This window comes from Chiloscyllium plagiosum, unplaced genomic scaffold, assembly GCF_037043375.1.
Source record: "Chiloscyllium plagiosum isolate Xiang-an unplaced genomic scaffold, Cpla_swu_hap1 HiC_scaffold_21, whole genome shotgun sequence".
NCBI lineage: Eukaryota > Metazoa > Chordata > Chondrichthyes > Orectolobiformes > Hemiscylliidae > Chiloscyllium > Chiloscyllium plagiosum.
Window position 1 is genome coordinate 48932531 of NW_028270159.1, and position 22892 is coordinate 48955422.

Consider the following 22892-nt stretch of genomic DNA (forward strand, 5'->3'; position numbering starts at 1 on the left):
ACAGAGAATTCCCAAACTCCACTATTTAAAGAAAATTTAACTCTAACAGTGAACATTAAACAACAACTATTCACAACTCTAAGCCTCATTTCTCTTAAAGGTCTGTATTCTACCTCCAACTCTATAACAGTATACAGATCCAATAAAAGCCCCTATTAAAGTTCCATCAACTTAATTTTCAAAACCAGACAGTCATCAGCATTTGTCTTCCTCTGGCTGAAGATCTCCCTGGGTCATCTTTGGTCTTTTGCTGCAGAGATGTTTCTTATGAAAAGGTACCTTTGAAAGAGAGTGTTTTGAATGGCAGTCTCTCTATATAGATGGTAGTTTACTCTCTCACTAACTTTCAAAACGTCTGCTTTTTTTATACCCCAAACATCAGATCATCTCATTGGTTTGGCGTTGTCAAAATAGTAAAATTCAAATTTGATTGGGTTTTAGTATCCTGGGGCATAATTTAAACTGATTAGTTAAATTCAAACTGTTGTGAACATAGCAACTAAAACTCAGTTACTCTTTTCACAGCCAAATGTTACATATTTTCAATTTTCCAGTACACTCTGAGACTGCTAGACAGTCACATGACAGGTGCCTACAAACTCTCACTTCCAAATCAGGCTTCACTCTCTCTTAAAGGTACAATACACAACTCCAAATTCGTAACATAAATGAGTTGGCAAAGATGGAGGAGTATCTTGTGGAAAATGTGCAACTGTCCATCTTGGCTGGAAGAATGGTGAGAGATTGCAGAACTCTGAGATGCAGAGAGATCTGGGTGTCCTAGTGAGTAAACTGCAAAAGATCAGTTTCAGGTACAGAAAGTAATTAGGAAAGCTAATAGAATGTTATTATTTATCATGGGGGCAACTGAATATAAAAGCAGGAAGGTTGTGCTTGCTACAGAAATGGGAAGATTATACAGGCATTGGTGAGACCATGTCTGGAGCACTGTGTACTGTATTAAACACTTTATGGTGTGAGTACATTAACAGCAGTTCACAGTACGTTTACTAGAGTAATACCTGTATTGTCTTATGAGGAAGTGTTTGACACGTTAGGTTATATCTGCTGGAGTTTAGAAGAGTATGAGCTGAAAATGTGTTGCTGGAAAAGCGCAGCAGTCAGGCAGCATCCAAGGAACAGGAGAATTGACGTTTCGGGCATAAGCCCTTCTTCAGGAAACTTATGCCCGAAACGTCAATTCTCCTGTTCCTTGGATGCTGCCTGACCTGCGCTTTTCCAGCAATACATTTTCAGCTCTGATCTCCAGCATCTGCAGCCCTCACTTTCTCTCTTTAGAAGAGTATGAGGCAACTTAACTGAAATATGTGATCGTAAGTGGTCTTAACAAGGTGTACATGAAAATGTGCTTTTCCTCTTGTGGGAGAGTCTAAAACTAGGGGCATCTGTTTCAAAATAAGGAGTCGCCCATTAAAGTCCGAGATGAGAAGAATTTTTTTCTCTTGACTCTTGGCTCTTTGGAACTCTATTTCTCAAAAGGTGGTGGGAACAGTTTTTGAAAATTTTTAAGGCAGTAATGGATTGATTCTTTATAAGCAAGGGTATAAAAGGTTGCAGGAGTGATCAGATCAGCTATGATTTTAATGAATGGTGGGGCAGGTCTGAGGAGCACGGCAACCTGTCCTGCTTCTTCTTCCACCGAGAATCTTGCACCATGATACAAAGTATCCTTTGCCATTGCATTACTTGGGTTTCAAGGATTCTGGAATTACATTAAGGAAGTGCTATGGGATAGCTGGCCAACATGGATCACAGGGGTTCTCCCGGCTGCACAGTTAATATACTTCAACTGCACACATTGTTTTAACTCTTCAACCAGTCAATACTCCAAATACTGTCAGATGATTTTAATTAGTCCATTCACTATCAAGATGAGATTGTGTGAACAGTGTAGGAGAGGGAGGACCTATTTGGAGAGACCTGTAAAGAATCAAGAGCTCAAAATAATGGTGTTCAGGATTCTTCATCATCATCATCAACCTCATCTACATAATGCTGAGCCCCCTCATTCACTTGAACTTCCTGATAGTACTGGTACTCAGCTATCAAATCCAGCATGTCAGCCTCAGCCTCTGTAAATTCCACTTCATCCATGCCCTCACCGGTGTACCAATGCAAGAAAGCCTTCCTCCGGAACATGGCAGAAAACTGCTCACCAATGCGCTTGAACAGCTCCTGGATGGCCGTCGTGTTGCCAATGAAGGTGGCTGCCATTCTGAGGCCTCGGGGTGGGATGTCACAGACAGCCGTCTTGACATTGTTGGGGATCCACTCCACAAAATAAGGGCTGTTTTTGTTCTGGACGTTCAACATCTGTTCATCCACCTCTTTCATGGACATGCGACCCCGGAAAACAGCAGCAACGGTCAGGTAGCGGCCGTGTCGAGGATCACAGGCTGCCATCATGTTCTTGGCATCAAACATTTGCTTGGTAAGCTCAGGTACTGTCAGGGCACGGTATGGCTGGGTACCACGACTAGTCAGAGGAGCAAAGCCAGGCACAAAAAAATGTAGGCGTGGAAAGGGGACCATGTTCACTGCTAGTTTACGCAGGTCAGCGTTGAGCTGACCAGGGAAACGCAGACACGTTGTTACACCACTCATGGTGGCTGATATTAGATGATTCAGGTCACCATAAGTGGGAGATGTGAGTTTGAGGGTTCGGAAACAGATGTCATGCAGAGCCTCATTATCAATACAGAAGGTCTCGTCTGTATTCTCTATGAGGTGGTGAATAGATAGAGTTGCATTATAGGGCTCTACCACAGTGTCTGATACTTTGGGTGAAGGAATAATACTGAAAGAGAGCATCATTCTGTCAGGGTATTCTTCACGGATCTTGTTGAGGACAAGAGTGCCCATGCCAGCACCAGTACCACCACCCAGTGAATGGATAAGCTGGAATCCCTGGAGGCAATCACATCCCTCAGCCTCCTTCCTCACCACATCCATGACAGAGTCGGCCAGTTCAGCTCCTTCAGTGTAGTGACCCTTGGCCCAGTTGTTAGAGGCACCACTACGTCCTGGAACAAAGGATGCCAAATAAAGAGTTTTACTAGAAGACAAGAATATTAAAGGTCAATGAAAGGCTGCTTGCCCCCAACAACCTTACGTCCCTCCCACTAATCCAAATCCTGCAGCTAGCATTCCGAACACTTTTCATGACATTATTTCTAATATTTCTTGTGATAGTATATTACATATACTTTTAAGGAAACAATATTTCAATACCTGCTTAAATTAATTATTCACTAATTAAGGTCCTCTGGTACTGCTGTGAAGGCTTTTTAACAATTTAGTATTTTATATCTTTCAACAAGATTGCCCTTAATATTTCTTAAGACACTAAAACTTGGTTCCTTTCAGCCTTCTCAACCCACCCCTTTACATGTGGAATTTTTCTTTGATATGTTTCCTGCATCCCTCCTCCAATATGCACATTTCCTTTTTTTGAAGTATTTGCTTAACATCAACTGTTGCACCAGATGAAGTGAACATGAAGGAATCTCCTTCTCAAGTTTTCACCTTGTTTGATGCTTGGTAAACTGCCACCAGTTATCTGTCTCTCTGATGAGAAAGCAGTTCTACAGATCTCTGGTAACTGCGGCAATGTTTCTGTTAGTCTTCAACGTTTGACGTGCTCTGAACAATGAAGCAATAACTCACAATACAGCCATTGTTCTTACATTGCACTGAAGAATTCTTAAGGCATTTAAAAACTTTTAATACGTCTAATTTTTTTACTGCGAGGTCTCCATCACCACATCACTCTCTGTCAATTTCATCCCATATGGATTTGAAATTTTGTTTGTAAGTTGCGAGGTTCGAGATGGGAAATTCCCTGTTGGATGTAGTCAGACGACCTGCTCTCAGATGCAATGTGGAGTTGGCTACATGGTTGCCAAGTGCTGAGCTCAGCTTTTTAGTTTGTTCCAATTATTGTTACATTTTAGGCTTTCTAACAGTTACTCCATACAATGCATCAGTCCTCCATTTACACCAACTCATGCCATTGTAAAGGCAAACTCATTCAATATCTACCATGGGCAGACCTCAGATTGCGATAAAATGAAATGAACGATATAAAAGAAAACTCCAAACCATGAAATGCATCCAAAACATTTGAATTTGCTCAAATAATTGCATATAAAATCTACCATATTCAAAATCCTGCATTAAAGACAGCTAGTCCTGTACTAACCTCTTTGAGCTGTAAACTTACAACCCTCTACTGAAATAATGACAGGTTATGCAAAGCAGCCAAGCATTAAAAATGACATATTGATAGCACTGGGGTAATGTCAACAAACAGTTGTTGTATATGTTAGACCAATGTTTTTTTAACTCTCAATAACAGTCTTTTTTTAAATTGAAAGGATAAGGGAATTAAATCTATCAGATTGGCACAGTTGCTCAGTGGTTTGCACTGCTGCCTCACAGCGCCAGGGACCCAGGTTCGATTCCAGCCTCGGGCGACTGTCTTGTGTGGAGTTTGCACGTCCTCCCCATGTCTGTGTGGATTTCCTCTGGGTGCTTTGGTTTCCTCCCACATTCCAAAGATGTGCAGAGTAGGTGAAATGGCCATATTAAATTGCCCATTGTGTCAGGTGCATTACTCAGTGGGAAATGAGTCTGGGTGTTTTACTCATCGGAGGGTCAGTGTGGACTTGTTGGGTCGAAGGGCCTGTTTCCACACTGTAGGGAATCTAATCTTAAATAACTTCACAAGTATTTTTACCTCTCACTGGCACAGCTGGGCTAAATTTTTAACTTTTAAAAGGGCAAAGAGTTTGACAGTTCCTTAACCATCATTTAAGCGCATTTGTGACGACAAAAGTCATCGTAACTCTCACAATGCAGGTTAAGGCACTTGGTACTGTGAAAATGGCAGACAAGTATTCGAGTGGTCTTGCTAAGTTTGGGTTTCCTGCATGTCAGAGTCACGCTGTGCCCCGTTTGCCCCTTATCAGTGAAAATGAAAGGTGTCAGAAACTGGAATGGGATTCTGAACACGGATTGTGCCTGTCATTTTAAAGGCCCACGGAGTTGCCAAGACTCTGAAAATCCAGACCACAGAAAGGAATTCAGATTAGTTACACAGCAGGATAAAGAAACTGAAAGTAAGACTCAGTGCAAATGTAAAGGTAAAAAAAAGGGCATACCTGTAATTTGAATAACAATTGACTTACAATTTGATATTTCTAGTGTATAAACACAACAAGAAATTAAATGTGGAACTCATTATCCCTGGGTGCATTTGAGGGGTAAGGGGATAGACAACTACAATGATAGACTTAGATTAAGAAAGGTGATTGCGACTGGAGTTGAGCATAAACATCGCACGGACCTTACTCTGAAAGTATGTCCTCTAGTCCTGGATTTCCACATGAGGTGAAACATTCAACATTTACCATGTCAAGTCCATTGAACTGTATGCATCAGTAAGATCATCTCCCACTTTTTTAAACTGAGACTTTAGGTTTCATGGTTTAATCTTTCCTCATAAAACAACCAATCATCTCAGGAATCAACCTCGAAAATCTTCTTTAAACTGCCTCCAATAGAAGATTATTCCTCCCAAACGAAACCAAAATAATATGCAATATTTTAGGTGTTGTCCCAACAATGTCTTGTAAAATTGCAGCAAGACTTCCATAAATTATACTTCAACCCTTTGACAATAGAGGCCAACTTTCCATTTACTTTCCTAGTTACTTAGTATAATTGCATGTTAACTTTGTGATTCTTGCACAAGCTCACCCAGATTCATCTATCACCACAACATTCTGCAGTCTCTTTCCATTCAGATAATATTTTGGTTTTCGGTTCTTCTTATTAAAATGAATAGCCATACATTTTCTCAAAAACAATAGCTGTCAATTTTATTCCCATCTTTCTCTCAACAGCAATTTTTGCTTGAGCCCCTCATCCACGTCATTAAATTAGATAGAAAAAGTTCAGTCCCGAGGATTGATCCCTCTGCCACCTCATGGTTTGTCAACATGAAAATGATTCCTTTATTGCAACTTTGTTTTTTGTTAGTTGGCCACTCGTGGACACTGCCTTAGAATTAGAGGGGGTAAATTCAGAACAGAAATGCGGAGACATTTCTTCAGCCAGCGGGTGGTGGGCCTGTGGAATTCATTGCCGCAGAGTGCAGTGGAGGCTGGGACGCTAAATGTCTTCAAGGCAGAGATTGATAAATTCTTGATGTCACAAGGAATTAAGGGCTCCAAGGAGAATGCGGGTAAGTGGAGTTGAAATGCCCATCAGCCATGATTGAATGGCGGAGTGGACTCGATGGGCCGAATGGCCTTACTTCCGCTCCTATGTCTTATGGTCTTATCTACATTACCAAGAATCTTACCATTACCTCAAATGTCTTATAAGAAAGGCTTTTCTCATTGGAATGAAGAAGGATAAGAGATGCCTTGATAGAGATGTACAAGATGATGAGAAGCATAGACAGAGTGAACAGAGACTTTTTCCCAAGGTAGATTGAGGAGGCATAATTTTAAGGTGATTGGAGGAAGATTTAGGGGAGATGTCAGAGGTAGGTTCTTTACAGAGTGTTGCATGCGTGGAATGCACTGCCAGAAGTGGTAGTAAAGTCAAATACATTAGGGACATTTAAGCGACTCTTGTATAGGCACATGCATGTGAGTAAAATGTAGGGTATGTAGGTTAGCCTGATCTTAAGAGTAGAATAAAAGGTTGGTGCAACATCGAGGGCCGATGGGCCTGTACTGTTCTATGTTCTTAATGGTAAGGTCCTGGTGAGTGTTGCTGAACAAAGAGATCTTCAAGTGCAGGTTCATAAGTTCCTCGAAAGTGGAGTCACAGGTAGATAGGATAGTGAAGAAGGCGCTTGGTATGCTTTCCTTTATTGGTCAGTGCACTGAGTATGTCCACAGGAAAGATGTTGTGAAACCTGAAAGGGTTGAGAAAAAATTTACAAGGATGTTGCCAGGGTTGGAGGGTTTGACCTATAGGAAGAGGCTGAATAGTCTGTGGCTTTTTTCCCCGGAGCATCAGAGGCTGAGGGGTGACCTTATAAAATCATAAGGAACGTGGATACAGTAAGTAGACATGGTCTTTTCCCAGGGTGGTGCTTGTTTGGCATGAGCTGTGAAAGGAAGTGGTGGAGGCTGGTACAATTACAACATTTAAAAGGCATCTGGATGGGTATATGAATATGGTTTAGAAAGATATGGGGCAAATGCTGGTAAATGGGACTAGATTAATTTAGGATATCTGGTCGGCATGGATGAGTTGGACCGAAGGGTCTGTATATCTCTGAATCTTCCACTTCATGTTTAGTTTCAAATACTACTTTCACATCTGGGACGGGTCTTGGTGTAATAAAAGGTTTAATTGCACTCAAAATACACTGAACACTTCTGGGATTCATCTTCCTATTGTAAATCCTAAATTCTTTTTGTTTCTCAAAATATTAGCATTTCTATTCTCATTTCTCTTATTTATATTTCTTCTTTGGTGTTGTTGCATAGACAGTCTCATCAATTGGTTGTGTCCTCCATTTTCTGACATGTTGCTGAATTCCCCTTTCATGCTACAAATGCTGCTGTAAAGGAATGCTTTCCTAGGAATTAATTTAGTGATTACAGTTGTTGTTCTAGTAGTGTATGCTTATCCACAAATATGATGGTTAGCATTGCAGCCTTACAGCGCCGGGGACCTGGGTTCGATTCCAGCCTCGGGCGACTGTGTGTGGAGTTTGCACATTCTCCCCGCTGTGTGGGTTTCTTCTGGGTGTTCTGGTTTCCTCCCACAATCCAAAGATGTGCAGGTCAGATGAATTGGCCATGCCAAATTGCCCATAGTGTAGGTTATTAGTCAGGGGTAAATATAGGGTAGGGGTGGATTACTCTTAGTAGGGTCGGTGTGGACTTGTTGGGCCGAAGGGCCTGTTTCCACACTGTAGGGATTCTAATTCTAATACAAGGGTGGGTCAATAGGGTGGCACCTGTTCCCTTCTCAGGCTATCATCTAATAAAGTCTAAAGGGATGCAACAACTATAATATGCAAGAATTTTACATTCAATTTGAGGGAGAGGAGAGTGGGTCCAAGACTACTTTAAAATTTTAAATAACGGCACTTATGAAGGACTGAAAACGGATCTGGCTAAAATGAGTTGGTAAATTATGTTAAAGGATAGAGAGGCAGAGGCAGATATCTAAGGGGACATTTTGGACCACACAGAATAGATACATCCCAATGAGTAAGAAAAATTTAAAAGGGACAGTACTACCATCTGTGCTTAACTGGATATGTTAAAGGTAGTATTTGTAGTGACTTTAACGAGGTCAGCCAGGTGGACCTTGTAGAATATAAGTTCCAGGATTGAGACTGTTAACCTGGTCCAATCAGGGACCCGTGGCTGACAAAGATAAACAGGAGTGTGAGAGGTTCTGCTCACTCTGAGGAAACAGGATCAGTGACAAATATTATGGACATGTAAATACAGGGTCTATTAGTGGAGTTATTTCAGGGAGAAAACCCCTAGCCTATCCGATCTCTCCTTGTAATTCAAACCTTCCAGTCTCGCTAACATGTTTGTAAGTCATTTTTGCACCCTTTCCAGTTTAATAACATCCTTCCAACAGCAAGGCAACTAGAATTGTACGTAATACTCCAAATGTGGCCGTATCAGTGTCTTGTATAATTGTAACATGATGTCACAACTCCTGTACACAATGCTCTGACCGATGAAGCCAAACATGCTAAACTCCTTTTTCACCACCCTGACTACCTGTGACCCCACTTTCAAGGAATTATACAGCTGCATCCTTAGGTCTCTGTTTAACAACACTTCCCAGGGCCGTACCATTGTGTAGGCCATGCTCTGCTTTGTCTCACCAAAATGCCACATCGCACATTTCTCTGAACTAAATATCTGCCATTCCTTGGCCCACTGGCACAGTTGTTCAAGATTCCATTGTATTTTTAGATAATCTTCTTCACTGTCCACTATAACACCAATTTTGATATCATCTGCAAACTTACTAACCATGCCTCCTTTATTCTCATCCAAATTTCATTAAAGCCTGAAGAGTGGCAGGTGAAGGAGGTGGCCTCCGAAGCAGCAGCAGAAACCCCCGGACGAGCTGCACATGGCTCCACCCCCACCCAGGTTCTCCCGGTGAGCAACGAACAGGTCCCAGGCTGACTCTGCCACCTTGGACTTACAGGTTAGGCCGAGGCTCCAGGTCCAGAACTCAGCCCAGGTGCCTGAAGGAAGAGAAAGCCAGTCTGGGCTCGAATTGGTGGTTTCCTGGTGAGACAATCCTGTCCCAGCATGGAGGTCTTGTTCCCATTTGGAGGTCTTCTTCATCGTCAGCATTGGCCTTGCAGGTGGTCTTGTCCAGGAGTGGTGGTCTCAACCTGGCAAGGCGGTTTTCTTTGGCAAAAGGTTCTAGCCCAGTATTTCAGCAGGCTGGCATAGCAATCTCATCAAGGCTGCATCTTCAGGATATTTCATCATTACTTACATCAGATGTCCACAAGTCCAGGCGCTGTCAACTGAAGTGATTAACTTTGTCTTAATTTAACCTTTTTTTTCATTCTTATGTATGACTCCTATCATTGATGTAGATACTGTGGTGGGGCGAGTTATAAACCTTTCACTGTATTTTTCTTGTGAAATTATACTTAACAATAAATTTGTATTCTATTCTGTTTAAGGAAGGATGTAAACTTGTTGGAGGTTGTTCAGAAAAGGCTTTCTAGACTGAGTGGGTTGTCTTATAAGGAAAGGTTGGACAGGATAGGTTTTGTCTGTGATGGAAGTGAAGACACAGTAGCTATATTTGCAGACAGAAAGAATAGGTAGAAAAGTATTTTGTGAAGAAGACATAAAGAGGATTCAGATGGATATTGATAGGTTGATTAAGTGGAAAATAATGAAGGAAAATCTGAAATTGTTCACTCGGCAGGAAGAATTAAAAAGCAGAGCATTACTTAAATGGAGAAGGATGCCAGATTTCCGAGATGCAGATAGATCTCTGAAATGTGAGACACAACAAGTTAGCATGAAGCTACAGCAAGTTGTTAAGGAGGCTAATGAAATACCTTCCTTTATTAAGAGACAATCTGAACACAAAAGTAAGGATGTAATGTTTGAATCAATCAGGACACTCATGACATTAAGTACTGTGTGCAGTTTGGCCTCCTTATTTAAGGAAGGATGTAAATACATTGGAAGTAGTTTACATGAGATTTATCAGATTGATACCTGGAATGATTTGGCTGTCTTCTCAGGTTGGATAGATTAGGTTTGTTTCCACTTTAGGTCAGAGAATGAGGGATGACTTAATTGAAACAAGTAAGATTCTGAACAGTTTTAACAAGGTGGAAGTGTGAAGCATGTTTCTACCTGGGGATGAGTCCAGTACTAGGGAGAGCTCCTTTAAAATAGGGGCCACTTATTTAGGACAGAGATTAGGAGAATTATTTTCTCTGAGAGGGTTATGCAACTTCGGAACTCTGCCTCAGAAGGTTGTGGAAGCAGGGTAATTTAATATTTTTGTGGCGTTCACCTTTAAGTCATTCTTCATCTCCAGAATCTTGTCATCTCCTATTGTAGACATCTGTAGGTTACTAAGCATCATTAATTTAGGTCTCTTCTAAAATAAATCCCCAGATGCTGAAGTACATTTCAAACACAAAGGCAAATTATTAAATCAACCATCAACTATGGAAAACAAGTATTTGCATTAAACTCATAAGGAATTTATCTAGGTTGAATTCCATGGTTATACCACACAAGAGTTACAAAGTACTACCAATGTTTACTTAAGACTTTGCTTACCAAACACAAAATTATCTGGTCTGAAGAGGTGTCCAAAGGGTCCTGAACGAACAGAATCCATAGTACTAGGTTCCAGATCCACAAGGATAGCACGAGGCACAAACTTACCACCTAGTCAGAAGGAGATATATGCTTTTATGCAGAAAATGAGCTATAAATAAATACGAATAGCTGGAAGCACCTGAAATGATGCAAAGTCAATACCTGTGGCTTCATTGTAGTAGACATTCATCCTCTCCAGTTGCAGGTCGCTCTCTCCACGATAGGTGCCCGTAGGATCAATGCCATGTTCATCACTGATGACTTCCCAGAACTAAACAAAAAAAGACATCAATCCAAATGTGGCATGGCAGCTCAGTGGTTAGCACTGCTGCCTCACAGCGCCAGAGACCTGGTTTCGATTCTACTCCCAGACAACTGTCTGCAAGAAGTTTGCACATTCTCCCCGTGTCAGCATGGATTTCCTCCTGGTGCTCCAAATTCCTCCCAAAGTCAAACTATGTATAGGTTAGGTGGATTGGCTGTGCTAAATTGCCCAGTGTCCAGGGATATACAGGCTAGTTGGATAAGACATGGGAAACGCAGAGTCACAGGGATAATGTAGGGAGGTGGGTCTGAATACTCGTCAGATGGTCAGTGTGGACTCAATGGGCCGAATGGCCTGCTTCCACACTGTAGAGATTCTATAATTCTACATGCAAGACACAGATCAGCAAAATGCTGTTGTTCATTAAAAGCTTGAAGGAAACTTGAGCTGAAGTCAACTCTGGGTCACTCATGTAGCATTCTTGCCTCTGAGTCAGTAGGCTCAGGTTACACCCCAAATACTTGAGCAGTCTCTTTGTTGATGCTGCAGTGCAGTATTAAGCAAGTGCTGCAGTCTCCCAGGACAGATGTTAACAAATCAAAGGTCAACATACATTATTCCATCTCATTATCCGAAGAGAAGGGGTATTCTCCCTAGTGTCCCTGCCAACATTTATCCCCCAACCAACAACTAAGAACAGATTATCTGATTGTTATCACGTTACCATTATTAGGGTCTTAATTGAACAAATTTTGTAAGATTCTCTCCGTCATTACAGTTACAAGACTTCAACATCATACTTGACTGGCAGTGAGGTGCTTAACGTATACAGTTATTCTTGGAGGACATCTGGGCTGAGTTTTGATAAAAATTTAATTTTAGTAGTTTTAATACAATGCAGCTCAACTCAAAGAAAGCATCTGCAATGCTATTGTGTTGAAAAAACTCTCACTTTTATGGTACTTTGCAGTAAGTGGTGTAGTGTAAGACACATGACAATCAATTTGCACACAAGATCCCAGATCCCAATGTGATGGTGACCAGATCATTTGTTTTTGAAGTATTAATTGAGGGCTATTTTAAAAGATTGCTTTGCCCTTCATTATTTTCTATTAAGGTTTTCAATGTGTCAAATAGTCCTCACCAGTGTGTTTTGATGAAGTGACTTAGACAATAGACAATAGGTGCAGGAGTAGGCCATTCTGCCCTTGGAGCCTTCACCGCCATTCAATATGATCATGGCTGATCATTCCTAATCAGTATCCTCTTCCTGCCTTATCTCCATAACCCTTGATTCCACTATCTTTGAGAGCTCTATCCAACTCTTTCTTAAATGAATCCAGAGACTGGGCCTCCACTGCCCTCTGGGGCAGAGCATTCCACACAGCCACCACTCTCTGGGTGAAGAGGTTTCTCCTCATCTCTGTCCTAAATGGTCTACCCCATATTTTTAAGCTGTGTCCTCTGGTTTGGCACTCACCCATCACCGGAAATATGTTTCCTGCTGCCAGAGTGTCCAATCCTTTCATAATCTTATATGTCTCAATCAGATCCCCTCTGAGTCTTCTAAACTCAAGGGTATACAAGCCCAGTCGCTTCAGTCTTTCAGTGTAAGGTAATCCCGCCATTCCAGGAATTGACCTCGTGAACCTACGTTGCACTCCCTCAATAGCCAGAATGTCTTTCCTCAAATTTGGAGACCAGAACTGCACACAGTACTCCAGGTGTGGTCTCACCAGGGCCCTGTACAGCTGAAGCACCTCTTTGCTTCTATACTCAATTCCTCTTGTTATGAAGGCCAGCATGCTATCAGCATTCTTCACTACCTGCTGTACCTGCATGCTTGCCTTCATTGACTGGTGTACAAGAACACCCAGATCTCTCTGTACTGCCCCTTTACCTAAATTGATTCCATTGAGGTAGTAATCTGCCTTCCTGTTCTTGCCACCAAAGTGGATAACCATACATTTATCCACATTAAACTGCATCTGCCATGCATCTGCCCACTCACCTAACTCGTCCATCTTCAGAGTTACATCCTCAAAAAATTCCAGAAGATTAGTCAAGCATGATTTCCCCTTCATAAATCCATGCTGACTCTGTCCTATCCTCTGTTGCTCTTTAAAAGCTTCCCAGTCCTCAGTTTTCCCACTTATCTTTGCTATATTATACTTTTTCTCTTTTAACTTTATATGTTTCTTAACTTCCCTCGTCAGCCACGGCCGCCCATGCCTCCTCCTGGGATCTTTCTTCCTTTTAGGAATGAACTGATCCTGCAACTTCTGTATTATACACAGAAATATTCGCCATTGTTCCTCCACGGTCATCCCTGCTAAGATATTGCACCATTGAACTTTGGCCAGCTCCTCCCTCATAGCTCCATAGTTCCCTTTATTCAACAGAAGTCCTGTCACTTCCGACTGTACCCTCTCCCTCTCAAATTGCAGATTGAAGCATAATGTATTATGGTCACTACTTCCCAATGGCTCCTTCACTTCGAGGTCTCTGACCAATTCTGGTTCGTTACACAATACCAGATCCAGAATTGCCTTCTCCCTGGTCGGCTCCAGCACCAGCTGCTCTAAGAATCCATCTCTGAGGCACTCCACAAAGTCTCTTTCTTGAGGTCCAATACCATCCTGATTCTCCCAGTCTACCTGCAAGTTAAAATCCCCCATAACAACTGTAGTAACATCTTTGCGACAGGCCAATTTCAGCTCCTGATTCAACTTACATCCGACGTCCAGACTACTGTTTGGGGGCCTATAGATGACTCCCAAGAGGGTCTTTTTACCCTTAGTATTTCGCAGCACTATCCACACTGACTCTACATCCCCTGACTCTAGGTCCCCCCGCGCAAGGGACTGAATATCCTCCCTTACCAACAAGGCCACCCCACCCCCTCTGCCCTTCAGTCTGTCCTTACGATAGCGCGTGTAGCCTTGAATATTCATTTCCCAGGCCCTGTCCACTTGAAGCCACGTCTCAGTTAACCCCACAATATCATATCTGCCAATTTCCAAAAGAGCCTCAAGCTCATCCATCTTATGTCTAATGCTTCGTGCATTCATGTATAGTATTTTTAATTTGTTACTGCTCTCACCCTTCCCATCAACCCCTATTTCACTCAACCTTACAGCATGATCCCTTTCCGAGTTTTCTGCCTCATTGATACAGTTGTCTTTCTTGACTTCTCTTGTTCTAACTTTCCCTTCAATTTCCTTTTTAAACATCCAGTTTGTCCCCTCCCCCCCGCTACTTAGTTTAAATGTAGCGGTGTTGCAGTAGAAAACCTGCCTGCCAGAATGCTGGTCCCTAACCTATTAAGGTGCAAACCATCTCTCTTGTAGAATTTATGCTTACCACAAAATATACACCAGTGATCCAAAGAACTTAAATCCTTGCTTCCTGCACCAGTTCCCCAACCACACGTTCAAGTCCATTATCTCCCTGTTTCTGGCCACACCAGCACGAGGAACTGGAAGCAAACCGGAGATAACCACCCTGGACGTCCAGCTTTTCAGCCTTCTTCCTAGTTCTCCGAAGTCCCGCTGTAGTATGTGCCTCCTCTTCTTCCCGACATCATTTGTGCCGACATGTACCACCACCTCTGGCTCTTCACCCTCGTCCTTGAGGATTTCCTGCACTCTGTCCGCGATGTCTATCACCCTGGCACCAGGAAGGCAACATACCATCCTTAAATCCCATTTGCTGCCACAAAAACCCCGGTCAGTTCCTCTCATGATGGAGTCCCCTATTACCACGGCTCTGTGCGATGTCCGACTCTTCCGCTCTGCCTCTGCGCCAACTTTTGATTGACAGACCTGGCCGCCTTGCGAACTGGCAATGTCATCAGTCTCTACTGTTTCCAAAAGCTTCAACTTGTTCCTGACAGGTACTTCTCCTGGGGTCTCTTGCACCTGTCTCCTCTCTGCCTTCCTCATCATCTGCTCTCTTCTTGCATGATTGGTGTAATAACATCGCTGAAGGTCTTGTCCAGAAAGATCTCGTTCTCTCGGATGAGCCTAAGGTCCTCGAGTTCTTTCATCAGCGCTGCAATATGCTCGGTCAATAGCTGAATGTGCACACACTTTCCACACATATACGAGCCAGACACACCAGAGTCGTTGACCTCCCAAGTAGCGCACTGAACCAGCTTGGCAGTCATGTCTTCACCCTCTTCAACTGTGGCGTAATCACTTCACTCAACCTCCTTGTCAAAGACTCCTGAGCTAAAGCCTCACTCTTCAATCCACAGGAACTTCCTTGGACCCTCTTTTTGGGGCAAGTCTGTGGACTCTTAATTTAGGTTAGAGGAGGAGGGAGGGAGGGAGACCCTATTTGTAAGACCTGGGGGTTAGAACACACCCACTTTAATAGCAATCACTTACCTTCCCGACCGACTTGAAATGTTAACTCTGCTTTCTCTCCATGGATGCTGCCAAACCTACTGAATTTTGCCAACAATTTTTGTTTTTGCCTCAACTCATTGAGCTGTGTGAATCAGATAGCCAGAATATATCAGTCAACTGATATACAGCAATCAGGAGTTAATTCCTCAGTTATGTAACAACAGAAAAAAACTCCTGTGGACATTATAATAACATTGGGTACTTCAAATCAAGCATTCATCATTGACAACAATGTTGAATTCTAATGCCATCCAAGATCTCCCTTTCCCAAGATTAAAACAACAGTTGTTACTTTCAGTAAAACACAACATAAAATTCTACACAAAGTTCCCTTATCCTGATATTTTCTAGCCTTAGAGTTTTAACACAATTGCAAATGTGGTAAAAACAATTACTGCAGATGCTGGAAACCAGATTCTGGATTAGTGGTGCTGGAAGAGCACAGCAGTTCAGGCAGCATCAGAGGAGCAGTAAAATCGACGCTTTGGGCAAAATTTGCAAAATCCTGAGAAATTTATTAAAATTAATTCCACAGGGGAAAAAAGGCAGGGCTTGTGATTAAAGAGCAATAGGTGGAAAAGCTAATTAATGATTTTCTTCATTCTCTTTGCAACAAGAGAATAAGTTCTGGACTATTGATTATGTTATGCTTTCATGTCCATCCCAAATGACTTTGACAAGTTGATAATGAAGTGACTTCTTGAAGTGGTATAGTCCATGTGGTGTGGTGCATCGATTATGTTGTTCAGTAGGATCATAAGAAATAGAGCAGGAGTAGGCCATTAGATAGAGAGTTGCAGTCAACACTTACTGAAACTCCTGGGGAGTACCTAATTCACTGTTCATGGGGTGTAGGGGGTAACTTAAAGCAATTAATAGAGCGAAGAAGGAGCATGAGAAAATGCTGGCAGGTAAGATTGGGGGAATTCTAAGATTTTTATTCAGTATATCAAAGGAAGGAAGATAACCAGAGAAACAGTAGGATCCAGAAGGGACCAAGGGGGCGCAATCTGTGCCTGGACCTGGAGGACAGAGGTGGGATGTTAATTGAGTACTTCACATCAGTCTTCACCATGGCAGAGGAGGATGAAGGTATAGAATTTGGGAATAGGGACTATAAAGTTCTTGAGCAGTTTGACGTAGGGAATGAAGAGGTATTGCCCCAAAAAACATGGAATCAAGTCAGGGAAGCATAACTGGATAGTCATGCAGATCATCCCGAAATTTCTAGGCATACAAGGAAAATGGCACGTGGTCCATAACTCCAAATCACCAAGTAGAGAAGATGAACTTTATCATTATAAAAAGACTTCAGAAAGAGATAGGAGAGGCATTGAGATGAGGTCCTGCCCTCAGCTTAATGTACATCAGGGCCAGCCTTTCCAAAAGCAGAGGATCCTGTCCACATGAGCTGATGACCAGAAGGGTGTCGAGAACTGATTCATCTGTTGGTACCAATTCTGACCAAAACCCCTATGACTCTAGTGGATGGCAGCTAAATACAAGAGAAAATAGCATCAAATGAATAAAATGCTTCTGAATTATGAAAAGCACAGGTGTAGAAAGTAAGGGACCATATCATGGTCAGAAATTATGCAAAAATAGGGGAATTTCAATCATTGTATAGTGAATCATATAGTATAATTAGAATCACAGAGGCATACATAATGGAAACAAGCTGCTCAGCCCATCTCATCCATTCTGACCAGGTTTCTTAAACTGAACTGGTCCTATTTTCCTGCATTTGGCCAAATCCCTCCCAATCTTTCCTATCCATGTACCTGTCCAAATGTCTTTTAAATATTGCAACTGTACCTACGGCTACTTAGATTTTTAATTCCATCTGCTTCTGTTTTGCAATTCAAACCTGGGCCCCCAGAACATGAATTACCCGTCTAGTGACAATATCAATAGGATAGTGCCTCCACAAACATACATAACAGTCATCACTAACACTCAGTAGCAACAGTGTATACTATCTTCAACGTGCATTACAGAAATTCAGCAAGCCTCCTTGGACAGCACCTTCTAAACCCATTACCAACAGAAGGACAAGGGCAGCAGATACACAGGAACACTACTATCTGCAAGTTCCTCTCCAAGTCACTCAGCATCCTGAGTTGGAAATATATTGCCATTCCTTAAGTGTAATTTAGTCAAAATCCTGGAAACACTTCCCAAGCAGCATTGTAGGTCTAACTACAATAAATGGATTGTAGCATAGAGTCATAGGGATATACAGCACGGAAACAGACCCTTTGGTCCAACACGACCATGTCAACCAGATATCCAAAACAAACCTAGTCTCATTTGCCAGCATTTGGCCCCTATCCTTCCAAACCCTTCCTATTCATATACTCATCCAGATGCCTTTTAATGCTGTAATTGTACAGCCTCCACCACTTCGTCTGGCAGCTCATTTCTTATACACACCACCCTCTGCGTGAAAACCTTGCCCTTGAGGTCTCTTTTAAATCTTTCCCTCTCACCCTAAACCTATGTCCTCTAGTTCTGGACACCTCCACCCCATGGAAAAGACCTTGTCAATTTATCCTATCCATGTCCCTCATGAATTTATAAACCTCTGGAAGGTCATCTCTCAGCCTCTGATGCTCCAGGGAAAGCAGCGCTGGCCTATTCAGCCTCTCCCTATAGCTCAAATCCGCCAACCCTGGCAACATCCTTGTAAATCTTTTCTGAACCCTTTCAAGTTTCACAACATCCTTCAGAAAGGAGGGAGACCAGAAATGGACACAATATTCCAAAAGTGGCTTAACCAATGTCCTGTACAGCTGCAGCATGACCTCCCAACTCCTATACTCAATGCTCTGACCAATAAAGAAAAGCATACCAAACACCTTCTTCACCAGCCTATCTACCTGTGACTCCACTTTCAAGGAACTATGAACCTGCACTCCAAGGTCTCTGTTCAACAATACTCCCCAGGACCTTACCATTAAGCGTCAAAGTTCTATCTTTTCCAAAATGCAGCACCTCACATTTATCTAAATTAAACTCCAACAGCCACTCTTCGGCCCATTCACCTATCAGATCAAGATACCGTGTACTCTGAAGGAACCTTCTTCACTGTCCATTACACCTCCAATTTTGGTGTCATCTGCAAACTTACTAACTATACCTCTGATGTTTGAATCAGGACATTTTCTTGCACACATCTAACAAATTCCTCTCCATCTAAACCCTTAACACTATGGCAGTCCCAGTCTATGTTTGGAATGTTAAAATTCCCTATCACAACCACCCTATTATTCTTGCAGATAACTGAAACCTCCTTACAAATTTATTCCTCAATTTCCCACTGACTATTTGGTGTCTGTAGTACAATCTCAAGGTGATCGATCAGTTTCACAAATAATTCCCCAGGTTGGAGTCCCAGGAATATCCTAAGTACAGCTGTAATGTTAATCGTTATCAAAAACACTACTCTCCCTCTCGCTTGCCCCCCTTTCTATCCTTCCTATAGCATTTGTATCATGGTACATTAAGCTGCCAGTTCTGAGCCATGTCTCTGTAATTGCTATGATATCCCAGTCCCATGTTCTTAACCATGCCCTGAGTTCATCTACCTTCCCTGTTAGACCTGTTGCATTGAAATAAATGCAGTTTATCAATCCTACCTCATTCTCTGTTTTGTTCCTGCCTGCCCTGTTTGAGTTGCTCCTTTTCTGCCCCGGAAGAAATTCCAATGATCCAAAAACATGAACCTTTCTCCTCTGCACCAGCTCCTCAGCCACACATTCATTTGCTCTATCCTCCTATTGCTAGCTCATAGTACCAGGAATAATCCAAACATTACTACCCTCGAGGACCGCCTTTTTAAATTTCTGCTTAACTTTCTATATTCTCCCTTCAGAATCTTATCCTTTTCCCTTCGTATGTCGTTAGGCCCTCCTTCTGGTCCCTGTCCCCTTTGGGAATATTCTGCACTCTCTCCGAGATACCCTTGATCCTGGCCCCAGGGACGTAACACACCATTCTGATTTCTCACTGCAGGCTGCAGAAATGTCTGTCTATGCCTCTGACTAGAAAGTCCCCCATCACAATCGATCGCTTAAAACCTGACGTACCCCTCCTTACTTTCCAGCCAGCCTCAGTACCAGAAACTTGGCTGATTGTATTATATTCCTTTGAGAGTCCATCACCCCCTACATCTTCCAAAGTAGCTTACTTGTTTGAGATGGGGATAGTCATGGGAGCATCCTGCAAATGTGCCTCCTTCCCCTACCCTCCCTGGAGGTAACCCATCTACCTGACCATACCTATGGTTTTTCTCCCTTTCTACAACTGCCATTCATTGCACCCCCTAGCTCCTGTAAATTCCTCATTGCCTCTAAATGCCGCTCCAACTGATCTATGTGATCTGATAGGATTCACAACCAAAGACACTTCCTGCAGACATAATCATCAGTAACATGGAAACTCTCCCTAATCTCCCACATCTGACAGGAGAGCATGTCACTCTATTATAGGTCATCTTTGCTCAACAATCTACAGACCCAGAAAATAGCACCATCTTACTGCTCTTTTAAAAACACTGCTCAAGGCTAACTTAGTACCTATGTTTTGTATTTTTAAAATTTAATCAAGAGGCAGATCTCAATAAAACATATAATCAAAACAGAACTCACTCTACTACGTATTATAGATTTACAGCAAGGTTACACTTAAAAACTAAGCACTTACCTTCTCCCGTGCTGTGAACTCTTACACACAGGTTCCTACAAGGTCACCTGTGAATTTCACTGTTTGTTCATTTTTCTTAGACACACTCCGATGTCCAGAGATACTGAACGCAAACAGCAAAGGCAGTAGCTGTGCAGACTGACTGCTGTCACACAGCAATGTCAGTTTCTTTCTCTGACCATGTTGTCTCTGCCTTTGTCTCTCTCTTCCTCCTTTTAAAAGTGCTGTTGTTTTGATCTTTCTCCCCCCACAAAGTTCCAAAACATTGCAACAGCTTATAAGTCAGTAATTATTCCTCCTGGAATTCGAGAAAATCACCTCCAATATCTAAAATACCTCAAAAACAGAGTAGCTCTTACATCCTCAATTTTTCCTGTCCTCCATCTTAGATTACCCAGAATGAGTTCAAAACGACAGCTCACTACCACCTTCTCATGGGAATTAGGGCAATAAATGCTAGCCCAGCCAGCAATGCCCACATCCCATAAATAAGAACAAAAAATCATCCCAGTAACCATTCAGCCCCTTGCATAACAGGAATCTATCCACTTCTGTCTTAAAAATTTCCAAAGACTCTGCTTCCACCACTGAGAAAGTGTGTGTTGATAGTCAGACAATCTGACCCAGGGTGCCCTGACTCTTTCTCCTACACCGATACCCACACCTTGTTGATGATCAAGCAGTCCAAACTTCCAGGAACGTAACAGGGAATCTTGTAATTTTAGCATTAAAGTCTGAAGGAAAAGGACGGTCTCTCACAGAATGGTGCTGTAGAGTCAATAAGCATGGAAACAGATGCTTTGGTCCAACCATCCATGGCCACCATGATTCCAAACTAGTCCCACTTTCCTGCACTTGCCCATATGCCTCCAAACGTTTTTCTATTCATTGAACCTACCCAAATGTCCTCTAGATGTTTTAACTATATCTGTATCCACCATCTCCTCTGGAATTGGCTGGCTGGAAGAAGACAGAGGGTAGTAGTTGATGGTAAAGGTTCATCTTGGAGTGCAGTTACTAGCGGTGTTCCGCAAGGATCTGTTTTGGGACCATTGCTGTTTGTCATTTTTATAAATGACCTGGAGGAGGGGCTAGAAGATTGGGTGAGCAAGTTTGCGGATGATACGAAAGTCGGTGGAGTTGTTGACAGTGAGGAAGGATGTGTCAGGTTAGAGCAGGATATAGGTAAGTTGCAGAGCTGGGCAGAAAGGTGGCAAATGGAGTTCAATGTAGGTAAGTGTGAGGTGATTCACTTTGGTAAGAGTAACAAAAAGACGGGGTACTGGGCTAATGGTCGGATACTTGGTAGTGTGGATGAGCAGAGGGATCTTGGTGTCCATGTACACAGATCTCTGAAAGTTGCCACCCAGGTAAATAGTCTGGTGAAGAAGGCATATGGTGTACTGGCTTTTATTGGTAGAGGAATTGAGTTCCGGAGCCCTGAGGTCATGTTGCAGTTGTATAAGACTCTGGTGCGGCCGCATCTGGAGTATTGTGTGCAGTTTTGGTCGCCATACTATAGGAAGGATGTGGAGGCACTGGAACGGGTGCAGAGGAGGTTTACCAGGATGTTGCCTGGTATGGTAGGAAGATCATATGAGGAAAGGCTGAGGCACTTGGGGCTGTTTTCATTGGAGCAAAGAAGGTTTAGGGGTGACTTGATAGAGGTATACAAGATGATTAGGGGTTTAGATATGGTTGACCATGAGAACCTTTTTCCACGTATGGAGTCAGCTATTATGAGGGGGCATAGCTTTAAATTAAGGGGTGGTAGGTATAGGACGATGTTAGGGGTAGATTCTTTACTCAGCGAGTCGTGAGTTCATGGAATGCCCTGCCAGTAGCAGTGGTGGACTCTCCCTCTTTATGGGCATTTAAACGGGCATTGGATAAGCATATGGAGGATAGTGGGATAATGTAGGTTAGGTGGGCTTGGATCGGCGCAACATCGAGGGCCAAAGGGCCTGTACTGCGCTGTATTTTTCTATTTTCTACAACCATTCTCTGTGTAAAAATGTTGCCTCTCATTCTTTTTAAATGTTTCTCCTCTCACCTTAAAAATATGACCCCTAGGTTTGACCTCCTCCATCCTATGAAAAAGATCTTTGTCATCCACCTTACCTGTACCTCTCATTAACTTATAAACCTCAATAACGTCAATCCTCAACCTCCTATGCTCCAGTGAAAAAAATCCCAGTCTTTCTAGTCTTTTTTATATCTCAACCGTCCATTCCCAGTAAATCTTTTCCGAACCGTGTCCAGTTTAATATCCTTCCTATAACAGGATGACTAGAACTGCACATAGTACTCCAGAGGAGGCCTCATCAATGCCCTTTGCAACCTCAACATTACAACCCAACTCCTATGGTCATCTATTTTCTTAGAAGGAAGTTGGACCAAGAATGCAGGTAAATTCATGACAGGTATAAATAGGGTAAATGGTAGATATGTTTTCCCTAGGATGAGGGATTTCAAGACCAGAGGGAATATTTTTAAGGTGAGAGGAGAGAGGTTTAAAAAAAAATTGGGGCAAATTCTTTTTACACAGAGGGTGGTTCCTGTGTGGAATGAACTTCATGAGGAAGTGATGGATGTGGGCACAGTTACAACATATAA

General features: G+C 42.4%; 1 protein-coding gene across 1 annotated transcript in view; it reads right to left on the bottom strand.

Moving 5' to 3' along the window:
- Positions 1-1293: 1293 nt before the first annotated feature.
- The window catches only part of LOC122564724 (tubulin beta chain-like), a 37199-nt gene continuing 15600 nt past the window's right edge, over positions 1294-22892 (bottom strand). Inside the window, exons 2-4 of the mRNA XM_043719851.2 lie at positions 11058-11166; positions 10854-10964; positions 1294-3044 (exon numbers count right to left, since the gene is read on the bottom strand). Of these exons, the coding sequence (XP_043575786.2) occupies positions 1975-3044; positions 10854-10964; positions 11058-11166 (1290 nt within the window). The 3' untranslated portion in view covers positions 1294-1974. The remainder of the gene's footprint in view (positions 3045-10853; positions 10965-11057; positions 11167-22892) is intronic.